This window comes from Erythrolamprus reginae, chromosome 3, assembly GCF_031021105.1.
Source record: "Erythrolamprus reginae isolate rEryReg1 chromosome 3, rEryReg1.hap1, whole genome shotgun sequence".
NCBI lineage: Eukaryota > Metazoa > Chordata > Lepidosauria > Squamata > Dipsadidae > Erythrolamprus > Erythrolamprus reginae.
Genome location: NC_091952.1, coordinates 167621983 through 167637900, shown reverse-complemented (window position 1 = coordinate 167637900; position 15918 = coordinate 167621983). Strand labels below are relative to the sequence as shown.

Genomic DNA, 15918 nt, shown 5'->3' with positions numbered 1-15918 from the left:
GTTTATTCTTTTAATCTGAGGAGGTTCAGTGGTGGGATTCAATTTTTTTCCCCTACCAGTTCTGTGGGCATGGCTTGGTATGTATGGTTTGGTGGATGTGCCAAGGATTGATACTGTAAAATCTTCATTCCCACCCTACTCCAGGGGAAGGTTACTGCAAAATCCCATTTCCAATTGATCAGTTTGGACTCGGGAAGCGGCGGCAGGGCCATTCAGAGGTGGTATTTACCGGTTCTCCAAACTACTCAAAATTTCTTCTACCTGTTCTGTTGGGCTCTCTGATAGGAGCTTCCCGAAAATTCAAGGATACAAATTTCAGACACACACACGTTTGAAAATTCAAAACAATGTTCCTTATCACAAAAGTCAAAATAAACTAAGCACTCTTTTTGTATTGCAAAGAGCACTCTTCCCAAAACAACCAGGTAGTCTGTACAATGTCCCTTAAGCAGTCATTAAGTACTTAGCCAGCAGCTGTGGAGAAACTTCACACCCCTTCTTCTTCCAACGAAGGGAGACACCCCCCCCCCCCGCTGCTCTGCTTTGGTTTCAAAGGCATGAAAAAGCAACAAAGTCCAGCACACACGATTCCTGATGAAACTGCAACAGATATTCTTCCACAGTGGCCAAACCCACATGCTGCTATTTATAGCAGCAGCCCTAATTATTGGAGCCCCACCCAAACACAGGTGGCCACCCTTCTTTCCTGTAATATGTTCTTACTTGGTCTCTTCTATGCATAATTCTGCGCTTGCTTGGGTCCAACATGTCATCATCTGAAGCTATAGAAGATAAGGAAGATTGACTGCCGTGGCTGTGTGACAAGCCCTCCTCTGCCGAGTCACTCCCACCTTCTTCTTCATCCGAGGAAACTAAACTCTGACCTGATTCTGTCAGCAATAACACAGGCCTGTGACATGTTGAATTTTCCCGTGCATCCACCTCCCCATTCCCTGGGGGCAGGAGCTGGGCCAGAGCCAACCACAACACTACCTGTTCTCCAGAACTTGTCAGAACATGCTGAATCCCATCTCTGGTTATGTTCTTTATACTTAAAGGGAACTATTTTAAATTCATTTGTTTTTTACAAGCTTGCCAAATATTCAGAAACCATTAGATAACCAAACCTTTTAGAATAAAGAAATGTGCACCGTCCAACCTGGGTGAGTGTTTATAGCTATTATTTTTTCTTTATGTCTGATTTCATCCTATTCCAAACTGTTCTCTTTTCTTTTCTCATTCTTAGCACAACAGACAAAGCCATTTTTACCCAAAGAAGAAACTAGAAATATTCACGATATCAAATAAGAACATGGAATACATTTCAGTGATCCAAAACTGAGCACCACCAAACACTGTCTTATGATCTACTGCACTGCAAATGACCCAAAGATACTTTGATAGGGGTTATTTTGTTATGGTGCCTCTGTATTGTTGTTTTATAGTATCTGCAAAGCTTGGGGCATCATCAGAGCATCTCACAGTATAAAGAGCTCATGTCAACAGGAATTTCCTTTTTCCCTGTACCCACAGGCTGATATTTGCCCTATATTATGAATATTTCTTCAGCGAGGGGTGGGGAAATAAATTCATTGCTCTTACTTTTCTCTCCTGATTTTTTTCCTTGTAGAAAAAAGAAACTGACAATGTCTACTTGGGAAGTAATGCTTAGCAATGCATGGAGAATTCCTTGCCTCCTGAAAGCAAATATGTCAGGCCAAAGGATACTAATCCAACCTTCTCCCAAATGGGTAAGTAATCTATTACTTATGGATCTGTGTGCGATTTTAACAGCATTTGGCAAAAATAAGAGCCCCAAAATGCATCATGTATAGGTGATTTAACTAGTAAAAGAAGAAAACAAAAATAAATGATGTATGCATAGATCAACAATTGGACTAATTTTCCCTATTACATTTGAATTGGTTCCTAAGTGATTTCTTTTGATTCTTTAAAATGGTACATTACAGCACCAGAATAGCTGAAAAGAAAACTCTTATAAGTAATTGCCAGTAGTTAAGATGTGAACTAATCTGTGCCATGAATAACAAGAAAAATAAAAAGTGGTGGGTTTTTTTTTTAGAACACAGAGAAATAAACTGAAAAATAGAGGGGGGGAAAGTAGGGAACAGGTTTCCCACATTGCAAAGAGGGAATCAAATTCTACATTAGGGTAGACAGTTACTTAACATTTTAATGATATGTTGGTAGTCATAAGATCTAAATTTCCTTTTAAATGAAATATGTAAATTCAAAGAAGAGAAATACAGTACATTATAAAATTGAGCTTTGGCTGGATTGTGGTGGGTTTTTTTTTTTTTTTTTTGGTGCTTGCAGAGATATGTAGCCTAATGTTAACAATAAATTGTAAAAAAATTCCTTTCTCCTTAGCTAAGTCCATGGCTTTTCCATGTACATAAAGTTCGTATCATTTGATTGCCAAAATGTTCTATGGATGTAACTAAATAAGGAAAAAAAGTATCTTTCCCATACTCTGGGGGAAGCGGGGTGGATTGTCATTGACATCAGTCAATGTGATGTTCACCGTGGTGGTTCCTGATAATCCGCCCATCTGGCCTCCCATATCCTTGGCTTGGATGACTACTTGGTACTGTTCCCGGTTTTCTCGATCCATGCTCAGCAAAGCTGTTTTGATGATACCTAGGAATGGAGAGGGGAAAAGAGATTTTAAAAAATATGTTATTCTATGTAATACTTCAGAAGTAAGAATGCAGTGCCTCTAAGATGAGATAAATAGTTAGATAGAGATACAGAGCTAGAAAATAGATATAGATGGAGATGGTGACAAAAATTATGCAGTGCCTCTTCTTTATACCTCCTAATATGAGCCAGTGCTGGAGCAATGGCTATGTTTAATCTTATGATGACAGTATCCACTATGTACCAAATATGTCTGGAAATGATTTCAGTACTTTCTGATAGATAGCACGCACAGGAAGGAGAGGTAGCCTCAGCATTTTTTTAGCAGGTCAGCTGCAGTAACAAGAACTGGCTGTGAGTAGCAGAGAATCTGCTTTTAATGGTTTCCCTATTTGTTTGTTTGTTTGTTTGTTTGTTTATTAGATTTCTATGCCGCCCTTTTAGAAGTGACTCATGGCAGTGTACAACATTGTAAATGCAAACAATATATGTAAGAAATCTAATTATTTTTAAAGGACATATACCAAATCAGTAAAAATCTAAAACCCCTTATGCAGTCATCCACATTCATCCAATATTTGTTTGTTTGTTTGTTTGTTTACTTATTTATTCATTCATTTATTCATTCATTTATTCATTCATTCATTCATTCATTCATTTATTTATTTATTTATTTATTTATTTATTTATTAGATTTGTATGCTGCCCCTCTCTTAAGACTCGGAGCAGATTACAACAGCAAAGCACCAATGATTAAAAAACAGTTAAAACTCTTAATATAAAAACAGTCATACACCCCCAACAAACCATACATAAAACGGAATGGCCAGGGGGAATCAATTTCCCCATGCCCGGCAGAGGTGGGTTTTTAAGGGTTTGTGAAAGACAAGGAGGTTGGGTCCTGATCTCCGGTGGGAGTTGATTCCAGAGAGTTGGGGCCGCCACAGAGTAGGCTCTTCCCCTGGGTCCTTCCAGACCCAATCATTCATATTGGCCAGGGACAATCTCGTGGCTCATAGTCCCCATGCCCGCTGGCAGAGGATGCTCAGCCGGCCAGTGACAGGAGTTCAAATATGCCACCGCTTTATTCGGCAAATCAGCGGCGGCTATGTGATTTTATTATGTACCTCCATACACAACAATTTTGATACTTAACGCTTTGATGCCCCTTCTCCTAAATAGGCTAACTCACATACTTTTAATATTCTAATATGCAGTGAAGGGCTGCAATAATTTTTACTACCACACTGCGGCCATGACTTATTTTGTGGGTGTGGTTTTCTGACCATGTGATCAGGTGGGAGTGGCTTGACAATCATGTGATCAGGGGATGGCTTAAAGGTCATGTGACTGGCTTAAAGGTGGCCAACGTGATGTCACTCACGTCAAGGGTTTGGGTTGGGGTGCCTGACCTCTCCTCACCTCAAAAAGATACAATTTCCCTATGTATTACTGAACATTCAAAATATACTATTTAATTCTATGTATATATGCCACATGTGTACATACATATTACACATAGGCACACACAAATATATATTATCTACCATATAAACTGTATGTGTATGTATACACACACAAATGCACAGCTCTTCTAAAATTATACACATTGAACGGAAAAATATACCCAGAGCGCAGAAGAGGAAAAAAGAAAAAAAATTCAAATTTTTTCTACCGGTTCTATGTACCTGACCAAAATTTTTCTACCAGTTCTGCGTACCTGACCGTACCCGTACAAGCCCATCACTGCTAATATGTTATTTAGCAGGTCTCTCTCTCTCTCTCTAATTTCTTTTATATGAGCTAGTGTGCTGCAATATTGATATAGAACCAGGCAGACCAGATAAAAATCCTTGTTAAATGATGGGAGGGCAGTAAGTGACTTTATCTATCTATCTATCTATCTATCTATCTATCTATCTATCTATCTATCTATCTATCTATCTATTTATTGGATTTGTATGCTGCCCCTCTCCGTAGACTCGGGGCGGCTAACAACAGTGGTAAAAAACAGCATGTAACAATCCAATACTAAAACAACTAAAAAAACCCCCCTTATTATAAAACCAAACATACATACAAACATACCATGCGTAAATTGTAAAGGCCTAGGGGGAAAGAATATCTCAGTTCCCCAATGCCTGACGGCAGAGGTAGGTTTTAAGAAGCTTACGAAAGGCGAGGAGGGTGGGGGCAATTCTAATCTCTGGGGGGGAGTTGATTCCACAGGGCCGGGGCCACCACAGAGAAGGCTCTTCCCCTGGGTCCCACCAAACGACATTGTTTAGTTGACGGGACCCGGAGAAGGCCCACTCTGTGGGACCTAACTGGTCGCTGGGATTCGTGCAGCAGATGGCGGTCCCTGAGATAATCTGGTCCAGTGCCATGAAGGGCTTTATAAGTCATAACCAACACTTTGAATTGTTACCAGAAACTGATTGGCAAGCAATGCAGACTGTGGAGTGTTGGTGTAATGTGGGCATATTTGAAGAAGCCCATGACTGCTCTCGCAGCTGCATTCTGCATGATCTGAAGTTTCCGAACACTTTTCAAAGGTAGCCCCATGTAGAGAGCATTACAGTAGTCGAGCCTCGAGGTGATGAGGGCATGAGTGACTGTGAGCAGTGACTCCCGGTCCAAATAGGGCCGCAACTGGTACACCAGGCGAACCTGGGCAAACGCCCTCCTCGCCACAGCTGAAAGATGTTTCTCTAATGTGAGCTGTGGATCGAGGAGGACGCCCAAGTTGTGGACCCTCTCTGAGGGGGTCAATGACTCCCCCCCAGGGTGATGGATGGACAGATAGAATTGTCCTTGGGAGGCAAAACCCACAGCCACTCCGTCTTATCAGGGTTGAGTTTGAGTCTGTTGACACCCATCCAGACCCCAACTGCCTCCAGGCACCGGCACATCACTTCCACTGCTTCGCTGACTGGACAAGGGACTTTCAATCAATCATTGTCACAATCTAACTCACAAAGTTGTTTTAGGGAAAAATTGGAGGAGGGAGTGCCACAAAGCCACTTTACATGTATGAGGAAAAGTTTATTGTCAAAGCTGAAGTAAGCTGCAAATAAAAGGAGGAGAAATTCAATAAGTCTACTTCCCTTTTTAAAAAGACATTTGATTAGCAAGATCTTTTTCCTGCATATAATTCCTTTTCTTTTTCTCTCTCTCCCCCCCACATTTAAAGTCAAATGACTGTGCTAAGCACAGCTTTAATGGCTGCATCTACATACCAAATGTTTGCTAAATGGATTTGCATCCAGGCTAAGTTCTGCTTATTAGGTTAAGATATTCTGATTTTTTTAAAAAAAATGTATGATGCTTATAGATGTATTGCTCTGTTGGAACTCGCAAAGCCTGCAACGAGTCAAATGGATTTCTTTGAAGAGTTTGCCTAATGACATCCTAGCTTGACTTAACAAGCCATTTTAAATTACGGAGGTTATCAGAGTATGACAGATTAAAGTCCTCTGACCTGACTCAGACTCAACAGAAAAATATGGCTGTCCCTGGAGAATACTGTAGACGACTCGAGCGCTGTTCCCATAAGTAGGGTCATCGGCATCCGTTGCAGTGACTTGCATGACGAATGTACCTGTGACAATGAAATACAAAGTTATAAACTGGTGTATCAAAGGATGCCAATGCAACTGCTGTGAAAGAGTTAACAGAATTTGGGTTTGAGAATAGATTTTATGAGGGCAGCATAAGATACCACAAATTTTTGAAGGTCTGCCCTTGGAGCGCTGGCTTGACTAATTTTATGAAAATTAGCTGTAAACATAAGCCTGACCATCCTGCTTTGAAAGATGGACTTGTTCCAATGTTTTGCAAATGGCTCAAAGGAATCAAACTGCACATGATGGCATTGTGTCTTTCATTTTTCAGTTCATTGACATTTATTTTACAAATAGCAGTTATCTAGCTGAAAAGGAGATTTAACCGGTGTGAGGGAAGGGGCTTTCTATGTTCTTTAATGGAATCTGTTCACGCTTGTGCCTGCTGTCTGAAATAAAAGGAAATCCTTATTCTCTTGTTGCAAACAATGAAAGGAGGGCAATTCCGACAAGCCACAGGAGAAGAAAGGAAATTTCTGCTTATCATGTTCTTTCTCTCACTCTGTCTCCTCCCCATTTGGCTGTTCTTGAAAGATTAGCGCCGGCGGACTTACCTGCTGGCAGCGTTTGCGGGAGGGTCGGGCAGACACCGGACTCCTGGCGGCCGCCATCTTGTGTCTCGGTCGAAGTCTCGCAAGGCGAGACTTTGGCCGAGAGTCAGGCCGACGTGGCCTGACTGCTGACAGGTCCGGGCGGAGCTTGCCGGCCCTATTTAAGGGCGCGCAGGCCCGGGCTCGGCCTTTTCGCCCGGACCCTTTGCAGCAGAGCAGACACTCGGCTGAGTGCTGCTCGCGTCGGCCATTTTGTGGCGGCCTCGTGTAGCGACTGCCATTTTGTGGCCTTGTCTTCGTCCTACGAGAAGGCCTGGTCTGGCGATCCCCTCGGCGGAGCTTTCGGCGGTTCGGCGGGGAGCTTTGGAGCGCGGCGACTTGCCGCTGGCGGTCGCTTGGTCCCCCTCGGGCTCGAGGGGGAGTGGTGAACTTGTGCTTTCCCTCAGGGCGGGGGTTTTGGGCAGCCGTTGGGGCGGAGCTGCTTGGCGCTTCCCCCCAAGTGCTGGGGGACTTTGTGCGCCGAGAGGGGGCTCTGCCCAGAAGGGGCGTCCAGCCTCTGGTGTCCAGCTGCAGCTGTTGGGGCCCCGTAGTGGGGCGGTAGCAGGTTGGGCTCTTCTTCCCCTGGGGGGTGTTGCTCGGTCATTTAGCCACTCGGGCCTCCCCCTGGTAGGGCCTGTGGCCTTAGTGCTGGGAGATTGGGGTTTGGATTGCTAATTTTAAACTTCAAGAATTTATCAGTCAGTGGGGATGGCCCCTAAGAAGAGGCAAGCTCGGGCCCCTCCGGCCCAACCAATGGTGCGGCCTAGGAGGGCTCTGAGGCCTTCTGCCCGGGCTCGGGCCAGCATGGAGGGGCCCCCTGGGGTGGTCCCACCAGAGGGGGTGGTGGGGTTTATGCCCACAGCCCCTCACCCTGATGTTTCTCCCTCTCTTTCTTGGGCCAGGGTCCTGGAGAGGTTGGACGAGTTGGAGCGTTGGCGGTCTGGATCGGGCCCGGGCGGCCCCCCCCTGACTGCATCGGCGGCCTGGGGAAGAGATCCAGAAGAGGAGGTGGCCCAGGCCGGGCAGATGTCCCAGACCGGGCAGATGGCCCAGACCGGGCAGCTGGCCCAGTCGGGGCAGATGGCGGCGTTGCAGGGCCCCGCCCGGATGGGCCCCCGTGGATGTCTTCAACCCCGTATGGGACAGGTGAGGCTGCACCACACTTGTCCTCCACATCGCTCCTCCCCTTGCACGGTCCGGGGTTTAACCCGCCGGTTTTGGGGAGTGGTGCTAGTTTTCTGGGGTCCCCTTCAGGCACATGCGGTCAGGTTTGGTCCCTGCCATCTCCGCCAGCGGTGGCGCCTCCCCCCATGGTGGCTTTTCCACTGGGGCCTGGGGCGACTGGGTCGGGGGGTTGGACCCTTCCAGCACCCGCTATTATGCCTCCGCCCCCTTTGGTGTACCCACCGGGGCTAGGGGTGTTGGGAATGGGGGCCTCCACCGTGTGGGACCCGTTCGCCAGCATCAAGGCTGGGGCCATCCCATGTGGGCTCCCAGCCACTCCCTTGGGGTACCACCTCCACCCGTCGGTGAAGGAGGCGATTTGGCGGGGGGAGTATGTGGACCTCTTCTCCCTATTGAACAGAGAGGTCCCCAAGCAGGACAAGGATGTAGTGCCCGGGGAAAAGCCTAAAAAGACCAAAGTCACAAAGTGTTTCAGCTCATGGCTGTACGCTTTCCTGACTTACGCATTGGTTGTGATTCAAAGGCAGCTGGCTAGGGCCGCTTCCATGCTCAAATATATTGACCTAATTGCTAGGGCTCATTTTGAGTATAAAGGTACTATCTGGAGGCATTACGACAAAGGTTTTAGGATGCAGATAGCTCACGACCCCTCCCACCCATGGGATATGGTGGTGCCGGATCTATGGTTCCAGGCCACGTATATGTCCGGCAAGGAAGGGTGCGACAGGACTGATAGTGGTCATTTTATGGAGGAGGAGCCCGCGGCTTCCACACCAGCCAAGGCGGTTGCAGGGGGAGCGGGGAAGGGAGCCTCCCCTGCGTGTCATGAGTTTGCTGCAAAGGGGGCGTGTTTTCGTCCCTTTTGCAAGTACAAGCATGCATGCGGGAATTGTGGGGGGACCCATGCCTCTTCCGTGTGCCCCCGCCCCAAGAAGGGGGCGGAAAAGAAGGGTGGGGGTCCACCAAAACCTCCCCCACCTACTGGGGGAAAAGGGGCCCAGCCCAATTAATTTAAAAGCACTTGAGGGTTGGTTGGTTGACTACCACCCTCGCTCGAGAGCGGCTGCTCTCTTGCTAGGTTTCTCCAAGGGATTCGGGATCCCTTACATGGGGGTTAGGAAGGCCTTCATGTCCGACAACCTTAGATCGGTTGTGGGACATGAAGACACCATTAGGGAAAAGATTCAGAAGGAGGTGGCTGAGGGCAGGGTCCTTGGGCCTTTCCCGGAGCCGCCCTTCCTGAATCTTAGAGTATCCCCATTGGGGGTGGTCCCCAAAAAGGCGAGCGGTGAATTTAGGTTGATTCACCACTTGTCTTTTCCTAAAGGGGAGTCAGTGAATGATTTCATTCCTGACGAACTTTGTTCAGTCCGGCTCGCATCCTTTGATGCGGCCGTGGCCATGGTTAGGAAGTGTGGGGTTGGAGCCCTTATGGGTAAATGCGACATTAAGTCGGCATTCCGGCTCCTCCCCATACACCCAGACGACTTCAAGCTGTTGGGCTTCCATTTCGAAGGTGGTTTTTATGTGGACAGGGCTTTACCCATGGGTTGCTCTGTCTCATGCTCTCTTTTTGAGAGCTTTAGCACCTTCTTGGAGTGGGCGCTCAGGAGGCGCAGTGGTCTGGGCTCGGTTGTTCACTACCTTGATGATTTCTTGATGGCGGGGCCTGCGCGTTCAGAGCAATGCTTTGCTCTAATGCGGGACTTCGAAGCTCTTTGTGCCTAGTTGGGGGTGTCTTTAGCCTCTGAGAAGACCGAAGGCCCCGCCACCAAGATTACCTTCCTCGGTATTGATTTGGACTCAGAGGAGCAATCTTCTAGATTGCCCCTGGATAAGTTGACTAAAATCAGGGGTAAGCTCGATACGGTTCTGGGCTGCAGGAAGGTCACTCTTCGGCAGCTCCAGGAACTAGCTGGGATACTTAATTTTGCCTGCCAGGTCGTGGTGCTGGGCAGGGCCTTTTCTAGGAGGTTGTATACTGCAATGAAGGGGCTCCGTTTGCCCCATCATCGTACCCGCTTATGTGCAGGGGTCAGGGCTGACCTCTGCGTGTGGCGGGAGTTTTTAGACCAATTTAATGGGCTGTCTTTTTGGAGGCACGAGCTTCTTTTGGAAGCTGAGTTGCAGCTCTGCTCCGATGCCGCGGGGACTTGTGGTTTTGGGGTAGTGTTAGGTGACCAGTGGTGCTGGTCGGCTTGGCCTCCGGAATGGAGTGCCTCTTCATTGGTTAAGGATTTGACTTTTTTGGAGCTCTTTCCCTTGATAGTGGCCTTAGAGTTTTGGGGGGAGCAGTTTAGGGACAAGACTGTGCACTTTTGGTGTGACAACCTAGCGGTTGTCCATGTTGTGAACGCCCTGTCCTCTAAGAGCGACAGGGTCATGCGGCTTGTCCACCATTTTGTGCACCGGTCCTTGTCCCTAAACACATTGTTTTTGGCTAGGCATGTCCCCGGGTTAGATAACGGGGTTGCTGATGCCTTGTCCCATGGTCAGTTGTTTAGGTTTCGGACCCTGGCCCCGTGGGCCCGCGAGTCGCCAGAGGCATTCCCCGACCACCTTTGGAGCCTGGGCGGGCTCCCGAGCGGTGGAGAGACGAGGCCTCCAGGGCTATCGCCCTCTCGGTAGCACCGGGCACCCTGAGAGCTTACCAGCGTGCAGGTAAGGAGTTTGGGGATTTCAGGCAGGATAGGGGTTACCCCCATAGTTGGCCTGCCCCAGTGGAGCACCTGGCAGAATTTTGTGTCCAGCTTAGGCAGCGTGGCCTTTCAGTTAGGATGATTAGGTCTAAGTTAGCCGGCCTCGCCTTTCTGTCCAAGGCGGGGGGGTTTACAGATTTTTCTGGTGACTTCCGCATTTGGAAGATGCTGGAAGGCTGGATGAGAGAGCGACTGGGAGCCCCTTCTGACACTCGTCAGGCCCTGACGGTTCAGCAGCTGTCCCTGATTAATCAGGCTTTAGACAGTCTGTGTGCCTCCTTGTACGAGGCCTGTCTGTTTAGGGCAGCGACTTGTGTCATGTTTTTTTGGGCCCTCAGGGTCAGTGAGGCCATGGCCTCCTCTCAAGCTGACACGTCGCTCCGTGCCTTCCAGTATGCTGATCTAGCCTTTAGGCAGGGGGGGGGGGTATCCCTTGTAGTAAGGCATTCTAAGACAGATCAGCTGCACAGAGGGGTTTGTATTGAGCTCAATGCGGCCGCCGACCAGTCTGTGTGTCCGGTGGCCGCCTTACAGCATTATTGTAGCTTACGTGGGTCGGGGCAAGGGTACCTTTTTAAACATCTGGACGGTACCCCTCTGACCCGTTATCAATTCTGGGTATTAGTGTCCAGGGCAATGGCTCAAGTAGGCATGGATCCCGCCGGCTATGGAACACATTCGTTCCGTATCGGCGGCGCCACTAGCGTGGCACTTTCTGGTTTCCCGGCCCAGCGGATTCGGGAGATCGGCCGCTGGCGGTCAGCGGCATATTTGGGTTATGTTAGGCCCGCTGAGGATTCTGGGCAGGGCTTAGGCTAGGTAACCTCTCTGTGTGTCCTCTTCCAGGTCCCCATGCCAATACGAAACCGACGGCGCTGCTGTGCAGCCACAGCATGATATTTTGGGCCGGCCGCTCAGCAGCCAGAAGCGCCATCGGGATCCAGTTGTCATTGGGACGGTGGGTCAAGGTCGTTTGGATGGGCCGAAGAGGTATGCGGTGGGAGGGACTCCTGCCGGCGTTGCTGGGGGGCAGCATCCCACAGCTGCACCCGGTGGTACTGGGCGGGCGGCTTCCCAGGGCCGCGCCCAGATGGCTGGTCTTGCACCTCGGTGGCAATGACCTGTGCCTGCTTGGGGGTCTGCCATTGATCATCCAGGCAAGCGAAGACCTGCGGCGGCTTTGCACGGTGTGGCCACACACGCAAGTGGTGTGGTCAGAGATCCTCCCGAGGATCACGTGGAGGGATGCCATTTCCCTTAGGGCCATTCACCGGGTCAGGCGTAGAGTAAATAAGGCCCTGGGCAGGATAGTCAGGGAATTAGGTGGGGTTGTAGTGGCCCATCCCCTCATCACTGTAGATCGGCCGTGGCTTTACCGGGCCGACGGCATTCACCTGTCAGAACAGGGGAACGCCATTTTCTTACAGGAACTGCAGCGGTCTCTGCGTGAGCTGGCACAGCTAGAGGGGGGAGTCGGGGGGCCAAGATAGAGATCTGACCCCCGCTCCGTGGCAGGTTAGGGGCGGAAAACTGGGTGGTGGTTTAGCAACTGCGTGTTCTCCCTTGGGCATCTTTGGGGATGATTGACAGGTTCTCTCCAAGCTTGTGGTGGAAGCGACCTGAGAAGTTGGGGGGAACCTGTCTTTGGGTCACGCACCTTTAAGTCCCCTGTTAGGGGTTAGCTGGCGTGACCCCCCTCATGCAAGTGCATGGCAGGGTCTCAGGTGAGGGAGGGAGCTACGCCCATAAGTTGCCCAGGAAGTTTATCTGACGTCATTTTCCATCCCGGAAGTATTTGTTTGACCCTGCAGGTCCATTGTTTGGGTCATAGTTGGGTATGTTAATTTATGCTAATTTAATTGAATAAATTATGCTAATTTATTATTAATAAAAATGACCCAGTTTAAATCCAGCTCTTGTGTCCGTGTCATTACTCCGTCTCTTCTGCAACAAACAATTTAAAGAAAAGGCAAGCAAATGGCCAAATTTGGACCAACAAAAATGTATTTTTTTTTCTGATATGAAAAAATTGCTTCTGGGGTAATAGCAAAAAGGAAGTGTGCTGAAAAACATGCAGAACAGACAAGCCCAGAGAACCAGATCCCAAGTAACAGATAGCATTTTGGCTAATCTAAAAAGCAAAACAGAGTCAGAGGATTGGTTGAGGGTCCCCAAGGAAATCCAGATCTGTAGGCAAAATTCGAAGATCAAAACACAATGCTAGAAAAAGTGGCAAACATCTTTCTGGCTTGATACTAAGAAAACTGCATGGTGGGATCTATATAAGTCAGCACAAGTTTGGCTTGATTTGAAACTGATTTTATAAATACTCCAATAATTATTTCATTATATGGTATACACACGCATATTCTTTCTAATTGTGGTGTCCTATAGAAGTGGGTACTCTTTTATGGCCTGGCAACTAGATTTCTTCTTACTGTCTAGGAACCATAAAGTACATACTGTGATGGATGCTTAAAAATGAATGAAAAAATGTATTTATTTATTCCATTCATATTCCATTCATATTCCATCCGTCACACTATCCAGAGTGACCCTGGATAGTATCTATTTCATTAAAATAACCTATATTTTTTCAGACACCTTTATGAGTCTGGAAAAAACCGCTCTTCTTGAAGCAGTTCAAATTAATGCAACTTATACCAAATCTAAACATACTGGATAAACATAAGAATGATGATGCAAAAATATTTAAGAGACAAATATTAATGAAATCTGAAGCTTTTCTTTTAGATATGATGAACAAGTTAATTGAGAAAAAATTGGGATGCTATTCCTTCACATGCACAGATTGTACTTACCAAACATTGGAAAGAATAGCGCCGGCGGACTTACCCGCCGGCGGCGTTTGCAGGAGGGGCCGGGAAGACACCGGACCCCATGGCGGCCGCCATTTTGGTTCTCGGGCGGAGTCTCGCGATGCGAGACTTCGCCCGAGAGTCGGGCCTGCATAGGCCCGGCTGCTGATTGGTCCAGGCGGGGCTTGCTCGCCCTATTTAAGGGCGGGCAGGCCCGAGGCTCAGCCTTTTCGCCTGGACCATCGCCACGAGCAGACACCCGCCCGCCCTCCCTATTTTGCAGTGTGCTAAGTGGGTCGCCCCTAGGGGGGGCCGAATGGGAATTTTTTGCTGTTCTGCTTGTTAGCCGGGCCGTTTTTTCGCCCATTCCACACTGGGATGATGGATGTGCGGTTAGGGGGTGCTTGCACTTATTAGGCTGATTGGCTTACCTTTGGTCATTTGGGTAGGCAGGTTAAGGGCGGAAAACTGGGTGGTGGTCTAGCAACTGCGTGTTCTCCCTTGGGCATCTTTGGGGATGATTGACAGGTTCTCTCTAAGCTTGTGGTGGAAGCGACCTGAGCAGTTGGGGGGAACCTGTCTTTGGGTCATGCACCTTTAAATCCCCTGTTAGGGGTTAGCCGGCTTGACCCCCCTCATGCAAGTGCATGGCAGGGTCTCAGGTGAGGGAGGGGTCCCTCACCTGGACTAGCATGGAGCTACGCCCATAAGTTGCCCAGGAAGTTTATGTGACGTAACTTTTCCGCCCCGGAAGCAATTGTTTGACCCTGCAGGTCCATTGTTTGGGTCATAGTTGTTTATGCTAATTTTATGCTAATTTAGTTGAATAAATTATGCTAATTTAATTTAATAAAAATGACCCAGTTAAATCCAGCTCTTTTGTCCGTGTCGTTACTCCGCCTCTCCTGCAAAAAGAAATCCCAATTATTGAAAAATGGATTTTGAAATTGACTGGATTACCAGGGATGGTGAATTAACTACTTTTATTATATATACCGCATATATGTAAAAGGGGAAGAGAATGTATTGGTTTTTTTTCCTTTCTTCCAGCACCCAGCCAGGGTAGATCCTACATATCAGATGTTAAATTTAATTCATCACTTTACACTACGGTTTTTGTACACTTTTTTTGTTGTTATAGTTATTAGGGTTGAATGTATGTTTTTGTTTTGCTCCATAGTATAGTATAGAATAGAATAGAATTTTATTGGCCAAGTGTGATTGGTGCATATGCTCTCAGTGTAGATAAAAAAAGATACATTCATCAAGAATCACAAGGTACAACACTTAATGATAGTCTGAGTGCAAATAAGTAATCCAATCATATTAGGAACCTTTCAAAATAAATTGTAAGGATACAAGCAACAAAGTTATAGTCATACAGTCATTTGTGAGAGGAGATGAGTGATATGGGAATGATGAGAAGATTAACAGTAGTGCAGACTTAGTAAATAGTTTGACAGTGTTGAGAGAATTATTTGTTTAGCAGAGCGATGGCATTCAGAAAAAAACCTATTCTTGTGTCTAGTTGTTCTGCTGTGCAATGCTCTATAGCATCATTTTGAGGGTAGGAGTTGAGGCAGTTAGTGTCCAGGATTCATTTTGTTTCTTTGTTTTACTGTTTTGTATATTATTTTCTAAGATAAAACAATGCATTTCTTAAAAAAAGAAAGAAATACTGATTGGATTGAATATTGCAAAGATGAAAGGGATTTATACATATGTATACATTTGTGTATGTATTTGTATGTGTATATGTGTACACACGCACACACACACACACACACACACACACACACACACACACAGAGTTGTTTTTAACTCTAGTTCTCTTTACCTTCAAATCCATTCCTAAGGATTCCTAACCTTTCTTTCTCTGTTCTATCTCAATTTTACCTTCTCATAGAAGATCTACCCCAATCCTCCAAATATGATTGTGAAAGAATCTCTTGAGTCCATCAGAACATTGATATAGTAGGAAAAGGAGAAGCTTGATGGAAGGGAGAAAACCAGGACAATGTGATCCAACATGACCAACTCCATGGAGAGATCCACGTGCAATATGGAAGTGGTTTGCCACTGCCTCCTACTGGGTACAGTTTTTAAATTTCCCAGTATAATTTACAGCCCTGCAATTTCCTTGTGATCTTTAATCCAACTATTAAACAAGGGTCATGCCTGCTTAGTTTTCTAAGATCAGCCAAAGTCAGCAAAGTGTTGCCTACCTTCTGGGCTGATAGAAGATAGATAGATCGCAATGCTGGTGCATGGCAATGCTACAATAAAATAGCTGCAGAAACTTAGATGACACATGCAAATCAATTCATGAACTTAATCATAT

General features: G+C 47.0%; 1 protein-coding gene across 2 annotated transcripts in view; it reads right to left on the bottom strand.

The window, feature by feature from the left end:
• Window positions 1-15918, bottom strand: part of LOC139164681 (cadherin-6) — a 108526-nt gene that overhangs the window by 39917 nt on the left and 52691 nt on the right. For both annotated transcript variants that reach the window (XM_070747117.1, XM_070747118.1), the window contains exons 3-4: window positions 6143-6262; window positions 2494-2661 (exon numbers count right to left, since the gene is read on the bottom strand). In XM_070747117.1, coding sequence (XP_070603218.1) covers window positions 2494-2661; window positions 6143-6262 — 288 coding nt within the window. The remainder of the gene's footprint in view (window positions 1-2493; window positions 2662-6142; window positions 6263-15918) is intronic.